At 40.4% G+C, this 16,220-nt stretch overlaps 1 protein-coding gene across 2 annotated transcripts in view; it reads right to left on the bottom strand.

Moving 5' to 3' along the window:
* COLEC12 (collectin subfamily member 12) overlaps positions 1-16,220 on the bottom strand; it is a 98,327-nt gene that overhangs the window by 14,068 nt on the left and 68,039 nt on the right. For both annotated transcript variants that reach the window (XM_054059879.1, XM_054059880.1), the window contains one exon: positions 4,967-5,089. In XM_054059879.1, coding sequence (XP_053915854.1) covers positions 4,967-5,089 — 123 coding nt within the window. The remainder of the gene's footprint in view (positions 1-4,966; positions 5,090-16,220) is intronic.

Raw genomic sequence — 16,220 nt, forward strand, 5'->3', positions numbered from 1 at the left:
CCATATGTCATTTTTCCTAAATGAAGCCGGAGTTGATTCTCTGTTTGTCCTGCCCAACTGCCTCCCAGGCAGGAGACCAGGTTAACAAAGGTCCTTCAGTTGCTTCTAACACTCCACTGATGCATGTATGCACCTATGCATCACATGCAGTGAGCATGGGCACCATACTTGGCTTTTCCTTCCGGCTAGCTCTAGGCAGCTCGTTGTTCAGTCTGTGGTGTTCTGCTTTGTTTCTGGATAATCACTGTGAAGGACATGACTCACTCTGTGCATTTAAAGAGGATAAGGTGAGAGCATCAGGATTTAACAAACAGGTCTACTCCAAGTGTTTCTGCTGGACCTGTGCCTTAACTAGCAATGTCACATCACTTATGGGTCTTGTTAATTCAGATTTAGTGCAATATTCACCTATTTTCTCCAGTTATGGAATACACTTGGAGTTGGCAAATGTATACGTATTATCAATAATGAAAGGAAAACATATTTTTTTTTCCTTTTGCTTTTTTTCTTTTTGTTCAGATGAATGCCAGTTTGTACTTCAGATCTGAAGTTTGAAAAACTGAGATTTTATACTGTCCAGTAGCAACAAGAATGTTTTCACAGTTGAATAAAATCTAACACTGGAAACTTTGATTAAAACATTCCCATGAAGAGTCCAAAGCAAATGAAAACAGTAGAAATTCTATCAATATGTAGTAGTCTGCACTGGCAGTTAGATGAGATTGTATAGAATTAAAGATAATGATGGTGTATGGTGTTTTCATTCCCAAAAGTAAAAAAAAAATCCAGCCCACACTAAAAAGACTGAATCTGGTCTGTAGCTATGGATATGCTTTGTGTGAAACACCCCAAAAATTTGTTGAATCAGTATTTTAATCAGAAGCCTTGCTGGTATTATTGACAATTGGCCATGATATGTGGGCAAGAGACTGCCTGCACTGTGTCTGAAAGATCACTAATGAGCACTGTTAAAAGGTCTTTCAGTCCCCAGCAGCTTGTCTCCCACAGAAGGTAAGTTTTTAATTTCTGCGTGCAACTGGATGCCAGAGAGGAGTCCTCGATCAGGAGCACTGACATGACACTTGGCTGGAAGATACTGTTAGATGCTGGAAAGAAAAGGTTGCTTTCAAATATGCAAGGTATTGGTTTTGTCCATTTGACACTAAACTGGTGATGATTTACCCAGATTAACTGACGTGAAGTGCAAAATTTGCTCTATCAGGCAAACTACTTCCTTTAATTCAGCTTGCCTTCAGAGAGCAAGTCAGTCCTGTTGTGTGAAGTGCAGAGAGGCCAGAGACGAGTTCAAACCACCCAACTCCAGCAGCAGAAACAGTAGAGGTCTCTGTAAATGTGAACTGCAGTGATAGCTTAACGATGTGGGCTATGCTGAGTTTTGTCATCCCATAAACAAACCAACGCATATATTTGATTGATACGGAGGCAGGATCTTAGCTTCCATGGTCAAACAAATCATGGGCTTGCAAGACTTGATCTCCTGCCCATATTCCCTCTCCAAGCAAGTTGTAGCTTATTTACTCTCTTGCTACTGCCCTGCAAGTGGAAGGGATGAACTCTGAGGAGAGTAAGTAGAGAGCCATGGCCAAATTAGGTTTTGTTGCTTTTGCTGTCAAGAGGGGTCATATGGACAGATCACCTCTCGTACCCCCTGTGAAGGCCACTGCTGCTGTCAGAAATGCAGTCTGTCTATGCCTTAAGCTTGGTTTTGGATAGCTTTACCTTAATTCTCAGCTTGGTCAGATCTCTCTACATTATCATCTCACTTTCTGACAAGTTTACTGTGGATAATGTAGTAAAGACCCTCCAAAAGAAGCCGAAATTTCAAGTAGTTGCTGACCAGAACAGTGAGGACTGTCCGCATCTGAGCCACTGTTTCAGAAGCAGGAACAAAATATGCCATCTCACCAGGGTATGTTGGCTCTAGGTAATGGCAGGCAAACTCTGGGAGAGAGATAAAAGAAGTAGACGAAAGTCGCAGTGGGCTTTAGTAAAGAAGCTTAAAAACAAGGACTGACCAGAGGATGAGAACTACCAAAAATTAGAGCTGAGAGCATGCCAGCTTCCTTCACTGGAGTGAGTCACAGGAAGATCATTCACCTCCAACAGGCTAATCCAACACTGGCTGGTGCCAGAAAAATTATAACTTTGTATTTTGAATTTAATTTAAGAAAGCATGCGTAAAAAATTGCAGATTGCTTTGTTAATGCATTTAAAAATAACTTAATACGTCTTCTCAAAGGAAACTAATAGTAAACTCCACTTGTTATTCCTTCATGACCTTGATGCTTAATTTGTGTTTTGGTTTCAGGTTTCTCCAACCTACTATGTAATTTTTACCACCAGTTTGGAGGTTTGTTCTCTGTTGACTTTGCCTCCCATTGAGTTATTTTTTTGCCTGCCATATTTAATCCACTGATTAGTAGTTTTAACGTTTTAAATCACAAAGGATATCTAAATACCACGTAGGAAATGAAAGTTTTAAAAGTAGTTTTGAGCTTCATAAACATAAGCGTAGGAGGCAAATTTAATGGAAACTTAGCTAAGAGACTGAAAGAATCCCTGATGCCAGCAGAATTCCTTCTTTCAGTGTAATATTGCAATAAAAGAGACAAGCCAAACTCTGATGCAGAGAGGAGAGTTCAAGAGCTCTGTAAAGTTTTAGAGTTTTGTTCTCCCTTCAAGGTCTAATTCCTTCCCAATGGTCAAAAATATTGCAATAATTCCTTTGAATATGTACTGTCAGCTGGGGTTTTGTTTAAATCATGTTTTACTTGCAAATTAGTGCTTAGGCACTGTGGAGATGAAGCTCTTAAGCTGCATGTACAAAGTCCAAAGTTAATGCCTGACATATGACCATTTGCTGCTTGACATTGCAGAAGGGATACCTTGGACTAAACAGGACTTTTCTTCAGCATACACCTCTTTCCCTTGGCATTCAGTGGAGCAGTCACCAAGTTGGTAAGCACTGGAGCAGTGGTGACCAAGATGTCTTAAGGTCTGTCAGCAAGATGTGTGTTATCTATCCACCCTCCTATAATCTTATAATCTTCCTCACCCCCACTTTTTTGTTGTTGTTTTGGTTTGGGTTTTGGTTTTTTGGTTTTTTGGTTTTTTGTGGGAGAGGAAATTCTCTTGTCCTTGCTCTGAGTAGATGTGGCTTGGTACTGCTATGACAGAAAGACCGGTCCCAAACTACTTAGTACAAGAAGGAGCTTTATAAATGTGTGTAACAAAGCCTAGGGAAAAGACAGTGCTAGAAGCCTCCATGGAAAGAGAAGCTTGAAAACTGTGGATAGAAATGAGGAAGAGAAACTCCATCTCCCAAAGAGATCTTTTGGACAGTTTCCTTACTGCTATTGCTTCCTTCACAAACATGAAAGAACATTTGCCAAAGCAAGATTTAGAGCACTGGTCCCTCCAGCTTGATACTCTGTTTCTGAGGCCAAGTGAGCCCAAGAATCGACAGCCTTGTATGAAACTCTCTTGAGGAAAATTCTGCTAAATCCCAGGCGCTTAGTGGCTGGATTATAGCCCAGAAGGATCCCATTCTCATCTGCTGCAAACTGATCTCTGCAGATCTGTATCTGAAAAAGGCTTAAGTTTGTCCTCCCCTAGTCCATATAACCAAATGATTTTATCATTATAGATCAAGAACAAGTTTTGGAATCCCGGAAAGTTCTTTTTTTTTTCTCCTCAGAGTTTGACTTCCAGAGACCAGTAACACATTTTTCAGGAGAATGTCTGGCCAATTATATGTGTTGCATTTTTCTACATTTGATTTTTCAAGTTGCCATATTCCATCTGTTTTATCATGAAAAAGGAATAGCTATGTGTCTCTATCTCTCCTTCACATTGTCTCATCTCCCTGGCTAAATCTTCCATCTAAACCAAGCAGTTTTCATTTTCTTCCCACTCAAAACTGTACCAAATCTTCTTAAATAAGTATTTATCCCTTTCTATTTCTATAATTTCCTTTTCTTTTGCTGGCAAAGGACCAGAGGTGATGTCAACTCTGCTACAAGCACAGCTGTTGGTGGCACAGGATGCACGGCACGCTAATCACATGACTATTTACCCAGCTTTTTGGAGGGCTTTTGAAGCTACTCTCTGAGTGATACTCAAGCAGCTAGTTTAAAGCTAGCTTGGTGTTCTCCACAACATGCTGCAATGTCCTGTTATAATACTCAAATGGAAGTTATTAATTTTCTTTTTCTTTCTAGAAACTCATATCTTATTTATTCCACTTATTATAGCTGTGGCTGTACAACAAGCAGACATTTACCTCAAAGCATTCATAAGAACGCATAAGTGGCTACAGTTTATTAGTGCTGAGGATGTATGGGAATTTTAAGTTGCACTTTCAAATGTGCCCTACCGATGACTTGCATTACCAGAATCCTTGAAATTACTGTTGAAAGTGTCTACGTGTCTTTGTTCATCAAAATAACTGTAGATAACTCAATACATTGGCACTTCCCATTTCAATCGTTCTTCCAGGTATTTCCAAGCAATATTGATCCTACACTTTGCTCCTGCGATAAGTATTATTTTATTAAGACTATTCCTGGCTCTCCCATTAAGAAGAACATTTATTCCGGAAAGTTGTGATATACGCAAAAGAGCTCAGTGAAATCAAGGTATAACATGTTACAGAGCTTTAAGTCTCCCAGCTAGAACTCCTTCGAGGTGGAAGAATGAGCATTTTGTTCTAATTTTTTTTCTTTTCTTTCAAATGTCTAATCTAGTTTCAAAACTTCATAATTGTTTGAAATGGAAAAATCTAAGGTTGCAGTTTGTTGTTACATGTGTACAAAAAGTCAGCATTGCCAACCTATTGAGGCTGAAGGTGAAAATTTCTTGTGATAAATTGCCTGTCTATCTAATATGTGGAAATGTGCTTGTATGCTTGGCTGAAAGTGAAATGTTTGGCTCAATGCATACATACCTTTGTATCCCAGAATGGCTACTGTGATGGTTAACAGGGCACATAAAATATATAAGAAGATGATGGAAAACTTCAGTGCCCAGTTATTTTTACATTTGGTACATTGAGTCCCCTCCTGAATACCTGCAAAAGAAGATTTTAAGAATTTTAAAACAATGAGAAAGAATATATTGCTGATTCTATCTCCCCATTTCCTCTCTTCCATTTTCCGAAGAACAAATTATTTATGTAAGCAGGTGATATATGGGTGCCTATCTCCCTATTCTGCCAGGAGAGATTCCGTGGTGGTTAAAGCATCAGCTTAGAGGTACAATCACTCTGTGATTTTACCATGTTGAAGAGAAGGACATTCTGCTTTGCTGAAAAACCTGTGGCTTTCCTGAGAATTGACTATTTTCCAATTGTGCTACAAGATTATGGTGAGCTTTGGAAGTCAAATGTTTATTAGCATCTCCTCCATCAGACACCACATCACAGTAGCTCTTTCTCAGTTTTCAGTCTTCCTACGGAAGCAAGAGCAGACAGTAAACGCTCTGGCAGAAAGGAAAATAAAAAATACAGAAGTAAAATAGTGTTGTGAAAAGCTGGTAGGACTACTAGTCCTGCTTTATAGCCATTACCACAAATGGTTACCATGTGAACACTCTTTCCATAATGAGAGAGACCTTTTTCTTTTACTTGGGGTATTTGGAGAATGCTATTCCCACAGAAGAGAAGGGCTGCTATACTAGTAACACTAGTGGTACAACTATACTAACAGAAAAATGCAGGTGAATTTCGCCTTGTCGACAAGTTTAAGAAAAAGGACCTCAAGCTGATGAGAGAAAACAGGCCTTTGCTACTTTATATTTGAGCCTTTTGCAGAATGGCTTGATATCTTTGAATCTCTTAGGGAAGCGATATTCCTCTTTTCTCTACGTGCTCCTGAGGAGCAGTGCTGGAAGCATTGATTAAGCTACCAAGAAATTAATTGGAAACCCAAACATGTAAAAACATGAAAACTGGACCACTGCTCTGAACGAGTGGTGGGATTTAACCCTCCTTTTGATGTGTGTTAAGCAGGACAGGATTAATGCAGGTTTCTGTGTCTGTCAGAAAATGCATTTCTTTGATATTTTACTCTATTTGTGTACTATTAGGGGAGTTTCACAGGAAAGCTTTAAGGTCTAATAAATCCTATGCACCAGATCACTTAACTAACCAAAACTTCCTCCATAGCTTTTTATGAGTAACTTTTATTTCCCCCGAGGCTTAACCCACAGCTAATTTTACTTTTCCCAATTCACGACATTCTGCAGAGTGTTTTTTTATTTTTCATTTTTTAAGAGAAAGCCATGGGCCACTTCCCCTGGGCTCACAGAGGACGGGTGACCAACGTATCAAGTTAAGTTAACTGTATTTCTCTCTAAAAGAACAGCATTTTCCACTGTCTCCCTTAAGCCCAAGGTACTTGAAGGAGGGATTACCATTTGGGGCAACTCAAGAAGAGGATTTATACAAAGTTTATTTGAGAAGGCATTTTCCTCTATTCCCTCTGCACATATACTAGCATGGCTAAGGCAGAAATGCATCTCTCACGGGTCAGCCCACTTTCCACATTATGTCATCTCATGCCTTCTCCAAATTTTTAAGCTGTGACATCACATTCTATTGCCATGTGATGAAAGCAATGCAATAGATTTGGGTTCCTTGGGCTTTAGGCTTAAGATTAGTTTGGAACGTCTAGCTCTTTTTTCACGAACAGGAACATTAGGGGGAAATGAAACAAAGATTTGTAAGCATAAACCCAAGAACAGAAACTCCAGAGGGGAAAGGCTTCTCTCCTGCCTATGTAGCTGGGAAGGAAGTGAGCTGCCACAGAGATGAGCGATGGCATGGTCCATTTATTGGTGACTTGGATTTGGAAGGTTGATAAATCCTGCACCACTAAAGAAAAGATGAAGGGTCCGTAGTTCAATAGCCAAGATTATTTATAGATCCTGATGTGTGAGCTGGTTTTCTTTGATTGGCTGGTGGTCTAAAGGAGTTTGCTAGTGGGGAAGCTCTCCTTGCTGATAAAGCTGGAAAGTGCAGTTTTCTAAAGGTTTGCAGTAGGTATTTAGGGACTGAAATTATTTCACAGTGGGAATGTGTTGTCTCTGGAGCACCATTTTGCTGTTGTTAGCTGGTCCTAATAGGCTCATTGAGCCTCTGTGCACTGAATCATAAAATCATAGAATCATAGGATGGTTTGGATAGGAAGCGGGCTTGAAGATCATCCAGGGAGGATGCCATGGGCATGGACACCTCCCACCAGACCAGGCTGCCCAAGGCCCCATCCAGCCTGGCCTTGAGCACTTCTAGGGATGGGGCATCCGCAGCTTCCCTGGGCAACCTGTGCCAGTGCCTCACCACCCTCAGCATGAAGAATTTCTTCGTTATGTCTAGTCTAAATCATCCCCACTCCAATTTAAAGCCATTCCCCCTTGTCCTATCACCACATGCCCTTGTAAAAACTCCCTCCACAGCTTTCCTTCAGGCCCCCTTCAGGTACTGGAAGGTTGCTATAAGGTCTCCCTGGAGCCTTCTCTTCTCCAGGCTGAACAACTCCAACTCTCTCAGCCTGTCCTCATAGCTCCAGCCCTCTGATCATCTTCATAGTCCTTGAATGTAAGGTTCCTCCTCTGAAAGGTTTACAGTTCAGATTCCAGTCCTTTAAGTCTCTGAACATCTCACATATCAAAAAATATGGGAAGCTTGGGGCAAAAAGCACATCACATTCACCTTCCAAACACACAGATAATAGAAAGCTTGATCGTCTCTATTTTGATGTTAATGGAAGCAGGATCAGATCTATTAATGGGAAGACTGATAGACTGCAGAGGTACAAAGCACAGAGAAAGGCAGAAATAAAAACAAAACTTTTGACAGCAACTGCATATAGAAATGTTTCACTTGATTACAGTCTCATGTTAAGATTACTCATTTTATGACATGACCTGCTTTCTGTCACCATACACTGGCTTCCTGTGTAGTGTAATGAGCTGCAACTTCACTGATGTCACTGGATGTATTGCAGTTCAGCATCTAGCATCATGCATGTTCCAGCACTTCATAAGGATCTTGTTTCACTTGTCTCAGTCCTCTCTATCACTGGTTCAATAAAACAGCACTTTGGCTTTTTGGAACTTTTACTTTCAGCATATTTCAAACTGACATCAGAACAGCACCCCAACAAAAGCCAGACCCTTCCATCCTTTAACAGTCCAGTGCTGTTGGTATCAATAACATAAACACAGCGTACTAAAGCAATCATACAGGCAAGAGAGATTCCATTAACTAAGCTGGGCTGGAACTGCATACTGCATCGCCTGCTGGTGCTTTCTGCCTGTCAGCTTAAAACTGCATCTGACTGCCATCGAACCCCCACTACCCTCATCTAACATGCCTCATATCCAGGGTTGGAGTAAAAAAGCCAGGGAGCTCCAACAGGCTCCTCTGTTCTCTACCTAGAGATGGACACTATTAAATCTTTCAGAGCTATTAAATTTACTCTTTTTTTTGCAAATACATAGCTTTTAATTCTGCTGCCTGTAACAGCTGACTTTCTAGTTTAGTAAACACGTAAAAATTACTAAAGATAGAGGTACCTTGAAGAAAAGATCTGGAAGACTCATTTCAATGTCTTTTTGTGCAGTTAAATAATCCAGGCTATGAGCAAAGGTAAAAGCCAGGAATGCAAACCTGTCTGTACAGGGATGAATTACAGTGTAACCAGGGCTCCATAAGTTTCTCAAGCACAGAGCCTGGCTTCAACTTACCCTATCACTCTTCCTTACTACCCTGTTTAGGGATCAAGCCCCAGTAAGATGGTTCTGATACGGGAGATGCATTTAGTCCACAGTGAGGACAGTTACTTTTATTGAAGAGTTGCTCTGAAAAGATCTGATAGTCCAAACATTAAACAACAACAGATGGGAGACTATTGCAAGTGCTCATTATGATTAAACAAAACCCAGCAGACTGGCATAAAATTATACAGGTTTATCACAAAAGTTGAGAGTATAGGCTTGCAGGAGCCCATATTTGGGCTTTAATTTGACAAAACTTCTCCACTTTTGCTCACTCAACTGCTTGCATTTGAGGCTTACATAAAATGCAGTCTTCTTCCAGGAGATGGATAACCTCTCATCTAGAAAGCTGCAGAGAAAATGTACAGGAAAAGACTCTACATATCCATTCCACTGACAGAACATATGCAAAACCTGCAAAAGGGGTTTCTCGGCTGAAGTCAGCTTTTCTCCATTTGTTATTGTTGCTCCCAGTGCAGCACACTCCTCTTTGTGCCCTGTACACGTGTTTTCAATGTTGGTCTGCTCCCAGACATTTGTCACTAACTTCCAAACCCAGGGAGTCAGGGTCACTTCCGCATGATGTGCATTTCTCACTGCTGATTTGATCAACGTTTAATAAATATCAGATGGGACACAATGTGCCCTGTTTTGCTGGACACATGCTTTTTTCCATTCCTTTCCCCAACTTATTTTAATAAGAGCTCTGGTTTTTCTATCTCACTGTTGGGAAGACATCTGGCCAAACAGACAGCAACCTAGTACAAAGAGATCCTGCTGGCTCACATGCTTTGGGGACCCCCTTCTCTGCAAACCAAGATGGTCACAAAAAAATATGCAAGTGAGACATCCCCCGGTTACCAGGCTTTGTAGTATTTGTTTTTATAGTGTTGCATTCCAGTGACTGAAGACTTTGTTCTCATGCAGGGGGTATACATCTGCAGATTCCTTTTGGGCTCTAGATAAGGAGGGGTTTTGCTGGGGAGGAGCTGGGGTTTTTGGTTGGGTCTTTTGTTGTTGTTTCTTGTTTTTTAATGGGAGACTAAATATTTTTGGTCTTTGACATGGAGTAGCCATATTACAAAATGTCTGATTCCTCAACCGTATTGCACTTCAGGAGTACATCTTTGAACACTTAAATGTGATATGCACACATTTTTTTTCTGAATAATCGTTTCAGAAGTATTTGCCTGTGTGTCCTTTTCTTGGCTCCTGCTGCAGGATCTTCGGTGGCCTAATAACATTTCTGCTAGCAGATGAATTTTGACAATGATGCAAGATTCCCTTTAGAAGTCTTACAAAAAACATACTGGCAAGATGATTGAAGAAATGTAGTGCAGGAAATGAAAATGCATACATCAGTTAGGAGAGGTTCTCCCCTGTGCCATTCATTGAAAAGAGATAACATCCCTTGAATTTCAGAAGGAAGACAGCAAGCCTAGTTTGCAGCCTTCAAATGATAAAATCTCTCAAGGCTAATGTTTTCAAAACTGATGAGCAGTGTATCTAATAGCTATACTTAAAGGGGTCTGAGCAAATTATGTATATTCAACATGTAGGGAGGAATCAAATACTGAGAGGTACTTGTGCAGATTTGCAACAGGCTTCCAGCAGGTGCTTATCTCACTAGCAAAAGTAGCTGATCCCATAAGGAATCCCTCTCCAATTTTAAATAAAAAAATACCTCGAAAACCTGGCTATAAGTGATTAGTTTCAGGCACCCAAATGTAAAATCATAGTTTCTCACTAATACACATTACTAAGTAAGTCTGTCTCTTAGGACAGAGAGGATTTTAAAATTCAGACATATAAGCATGTACATATATATTTATGTAGAAATATATAAAATCATGTATCTGTATGTGCTTTTTTTTAGAAGAAGCTTTTGCACTGACACACATCCAGTATATTAAATTAGCATACTCAAATCATAAGCAAACACATCTTTGCCAACAATAAATGTTGTATAGTTTTGAGATTATTGGATCCATCCAGCCACAAAATTCAAAGTGCGATTTTTGTCTTCTGTGTGGTGATACAGGTTACTAAGCTAGCCTTTATGAAAACAATTCCTGTGATCCTCCATGAATGGGTTAGTCGCAGTCAGTAAAACTGATGATTTGATGGCTCCACATGACCAACCTACCTCGGAAAGCAATCCTTCTTTATAATGATTATAAATGGCAAAAACTGAGACTGGTTTGTTATTTTTTTTTCATAATTACTGTGAGAGAAATTTTAAAGTGCCTGGTTTGGGAGAGCCATGCCGCTATCTTAATTCAAACTGTTCCTTATGCCATAGCTCCCTCATACAAGCATATCCATCCCCTGGGCTTTGTTGGGAAGAGCTATCGACCAGGTAAACCAAAGCCCTTTATTGCACATCATAAAACAGGGTGATACTACTGAACTGTGTCTGCTGCCACCCGCTTCTTCACTTCATTATTTCCTCTCTGCTTAGCCCTGGGGGACACATGAGTGCCAGCTTTCCTCCCACATCCGCAGTCTTCCTAATCCCTGTCTCTGCAATGGCAACAGCCCTGCTCGCCCAGGTAGTGCAGTGCTGGCTTGTGGGTGGGTAGATTGCAACAGACTGCTTAACTTCATTGTCAGATTTTTACAATGCCATTGGAAAAATATTTAGCACAAACATGCTGTCATTTGTTCCAGAATTTACTAGTTTTGCTTCTGGTTTTGTAATCAAATAGGGATAAATGCAAGCTATGCTTGTTTTGAAAATATTTCTGGTTATTTACTAGGAAGCAATTAAAGCAGTGGAACTTGAATTCTAAGCGGTGGGTATGTACTCACCTAACTTGTGCCAGTTTTCCTATGCCAGGTGGAAAATCATGAAACATGGCAGCAAGATAGAGGCCAAAAGAGCCACTCTGTATTTCAAGTAAGCTCTGCAAGACACAGAGCTTCTTTCTTCATAAATTAATAAATAAGTGAACCAACCCCAAACCACTCCATCCTCACAGGTTTCTGCATGTCTTGCATAACCTGATCACTCCGTTACACAGCTGGTGGCTTGTACAAATAACCTCTGGAGAGGAAAAAACATACCTCAAAAGTCTATTCTGTGAAGTTATGCCTCAAAAGAGCTGTGCAACTCCTGACGGGGCCAGTGATGCCAGTTCCTGTGATTTTTATCCTGAAATTCAAACTGCTGAATTTCTTTTTCACCCTGGTACCTATTTTTTCCAACTGCAAGGTCCTACACCCAGGTCAGGGCAACCCCTGATATCAATACAGGCTGGGGGATGAAGGGATTGAGAGCAGCCCTGTAGAGAAGGACTTAGGGGTTCTGGTGGATGAGAAGCTCAGCATGAGCTCGCAACGTATGCTCACAGCCCAGAAAGCTGAGCGTATCCTGGGCTGCAGCAAAAGAAGTATGTCCAGCAAGTTGAGGGAGGTGACTCTCCCTCTCTACTCTGCTTTGGTGAGATCCCACATGGAATACTGCATCCAACTCTGGAGTGCTGAGCACAAGAGTACATGGACCTGTTGGAAAGGGTCCAGAGGAAGGCCACAAAAATGATCAGAGTGATGGAACAACTCTCCTATGAGGACAGCCTGAGAAAGTTGGGGTTGTTCAGCCTCGAGACTAAAAGACTCCATGGAGACCTTATTGCAGCCTTCCAGTCCTTTAAGGTGGATTATAAGAAAGATGGGGACAAACTTTTTATCAGAGCCTGTTGTGATAGGACAAGGAGTAATGGTTTTAAACTAAAAGTAGATAAATTTAGACTAGCTATAAGGAAGAAGATTTTACGGTGAGGGCAGTGAAACTGGAACAGGTTATAATGCGAGGTATTAGATGCCTTTCCACTGGAAACATTCAAGGCCGCATTGGACTGGGCTCTGAGCAACCCCATCTAGTTAAGGGAGTCTGTACTACACGACCTTTAAAGGTCCCTTCCAACCTAAACCATTTTATGATTCTATGATTCTTACAACTATATAATTACGTGAAACTTTCAGCTTACATTTTATGAGAACAGCATATTCCTAGACTGTTAAAAAAAAAAATCAAAGTGGGGAGGAGTTGTTCCTTATTGTTTAAGACAATAGAATAATCCATCATTTACAGGATTTTTCATAATCCTGCCCCTAAGGAGCTGCTCTCACCACCAAGGAAGAATACTGCGGCTGGCAGTGTTTACTATGTCGCTCGTCCCCTGAAGCTGAATCAAGACAATTTGTCCCAAGAGCTCAGTATATTTCAGTGGAAATGGGGGTTTTCCTTCTCTGGAATGTCTGAGAAAAAATCCACCCTTGATGATCTGCAGGTTGCATCCTGAAGCTCTGCATGCAGGAGAGGCTGGGCAAATTCCCTTCCTTGAGACCAAGTCTGTCAGCGACAGTGGCCGCTTCCCATAAATCCAAATCCCACATCTGACATAATAAAGAGCCTCAGAGGGCCAACACTATTATCTCTGGAAAGCTTTCAGTCTAAGAAATACTTTATTCTATACAATGTACACAAACCCTTTCATTAAATGAGGGGAGAACCCTCATTTTCAGCCTGACCATCATCTCTCACTTATTTATATAACCCAGCCAGCATTCTCTCTCTGGCTTTGTTCTTCTTCACAGTAGACCAGAGATTCACAATGAATTGTCAGAAATCCTAATTATACACTTCACCAACCATCACCATTTAATTATATAGTATTACCATACAACGTCCTACTGTGATTAAACACAAAATATCTTAATTGAAAGGATACAAAAAGCCCAACCACAACACAGGCGAAAGCAAAGATTGCTGAGTATCTGAATTGTATGTTAGGCAAATATTATGAGCAGAACTGAAGGACTACCATGGTAAATTTTAAGAAAATCCTGGACTTGCAGCAGTTTAAGGTCCAGCCATAGTAATGTGGCAAGAATATCACACCACCAGAAGGTCCAACATCCCATAGACTATTAGATTTAAAGACATGTCTAGAGCTTAACTCAAGCCAGAACAAAAAAAACCAGTAAGTGCTGGTGCTTTTAAATAACTGTCTGGAACAAGAGAGATGTCTCTGTCCTTAGTTACTGAAAATCAAGCAAGAGACTACTCAGCTCATGTCTCTGGAACTAAACCCAAAAATCTAATTAGGCTATTCAGAAGATGAGAGAAAGACTAGAACAGCTAAAAGAAGATAAAAATCATGTATGAATTAAAAACCTGTTCAATGACAGGCAAGACAGTCACAACACATCACAGCAATGATCCCCTCTCAAACTGTATCCCAACAGAGAAGGATTTAGATTGACTTGCAAGAAGATATATAGCCAGATCTATACAGAGATCAAAGCTAGATCTTTGGTTTGTGTAACAGTCTCCTAAGGCAACCCAAGGATATTCCATCCAATGAATTAATTAAAGGTAGAGTAAACAAAGCATTAGCAAAGTCACAGAAGGGATAAGTCCTTCAAAGTTAAGGCATTTAGCCAGACGGCAAAGTAATGCCATTTCTGTCTAAGTACAGGTCCTTCATTCTTAAATAAATAAGCTTCCTAATGAAACACAGCTCCTAATTAAGATAGTATAATTTGATGACTAATGTAACATGATTTTTAGTCTTAGTAATTAACTACATTTGACAGAAAGGAGGACAAAAGTTTAACACAGTCAAAGTGTATATTCCCCTTAGCATTCTCTATTTTTACAACACAGATTTAGGTGTTAGTGACACTACTAATGGTGTTACATTAACTGGTAGGTAAAAAAAAACAATAGCTCTGTGCTTTGTGGCTTTTGACATACATTTCTCTAAGAAGGCAACATGATCTCATCTGGGGCTGTGAGTGTGTTAGGTGCCGATACCACTGGCAGTGACACCTGTACTGCAGAGCGACTCACTGGGGACATGCAAAGTTGTCCAGAGCACAGGTGGAAAAGCCATTCTCTTCACAGGAAACTTTCACCCTTAGTTTTAATAACTTCTTCTGTAACTTTTAATATTATGCTAAGGACAATGTTCAAAACATTGGATCGCTGTTTTACAGACCAAAGGAAAGCTCGCCCTTGCCAGATGAAGATTCCAGCCACACACATACCTCTCTGTACTCACCGATGCTGCCAAAAAATGCTATTCCAGCTATCTACAGAAATTAAACATTTTTATGTGCCTGCACAAGTCAAACAGGAATACTCAGAGACCATCTGTTCCATAGCTGTTTCTGTGCAGGTGCATATGTGCACGTGTACACCTCTAACACGATTGAGGCAGATTGTTCATTTAAGTCATTATAAAGTCCCATGTGTCTTTGCACAACGCGCTTTCAAACTCTTGTAACTCATATAAATCTAAACCAATTTTCACCAGGTAGTCGGAAACACACTGAATGCTCTTCTCATTTGTAATTTTTTCTTTTCTCCTCCGCTACCTGCTGAAGCAGAACAAAATCAAGTTTCAACCATATTCAATGGCATAAAACCTGAATTTCTCTTTTTCCATTGCAAAAAAGTACAGAGCTGCTTTTGATGAAGCTTTCAGCTTCATAATTGCCTTCAAGCTATGACTAAGTATGCCCAACTTTATGTGCAAAAGCAAAAGTTTGAGAGAGTTAAAAAGACTGTGATTTGTTAGCATTAAAATGCAGATGTATCTCTATCTACAGGCTTTGTTACATCTTCCACCTAGACTGCTGCAATGAAAAGCTGTCATTAACAGAATTGAAAAAAGTTAATCAAGATTTGATGCCTCAAATTAATTTACAGAACTTTATGCATCCTTTGCTGGACTTGGTGGTAAGGTTTCTGTCACCCTCATTAAGAAACATTCTAATGTTAAAAAATGCCTCTTTTCTAGAAAACAGAAAAAAATCCTTTCTAATAGAAACACTAAGGTGCTTCCGTTAGTGCTGGAATATAAAGTATACTTTACAGCAGGCACCTTAGTTGGAACGTGACCATGAGACTGGATCTACACCCCAAAAATGAAGAGGGCCACGAGGAAGAACACAGTAGAACCTCACACAAGAAAACACAGTACGTCTATGGAAGCCTGCTCTAATAATGTTTTTAATTCTGGCTGTGAGTGCAAATTGTTCCTTCTGACCAGCCTTTTCCATGATAATATCAAGACTGCCTGGCTGAGATACCATCACTGAACAGAGAAGAAAGTCCGCCTGCAGGCACTGCATCAAATGTAGCTCACCATCACAAACACTCTGGCTGTAAATTCACTCCTAATCTCCTGAGGCTGCATGTTCAGCTACAGAAGAGAAATTATGCTCAGGTATAAACACTGCTCCTTTGGAAGTGTGTTGCCTTATTCCCTTTGGTCAAATCAAGACATGGCATTAAATCACCTCCAAAGGATAGGGGCTGGCAAGGCTTTATTTTTCACCTCACTGCCCTTCTAAAACCACTTTCTAAAGGTAGGGCTTTTTCTTCAGAAATATTGCAGGCCTGATGGCAGACA

This window comes from Cuculus canorus, chromosome 2, assembly GCF_017976375.1.
Source record: "Cuculus canorus isolate bCucCan1 chromosome 2, bCucCan1.pri, whole genome shotgun sequence".
Classification (NCBI taxonomy): domain Eukaryota; kingdom Metazoa; phylum Chordata; class Aves; order Cuculiformes; family Cuculidae; genus Cuculus; species Cuculus canorus.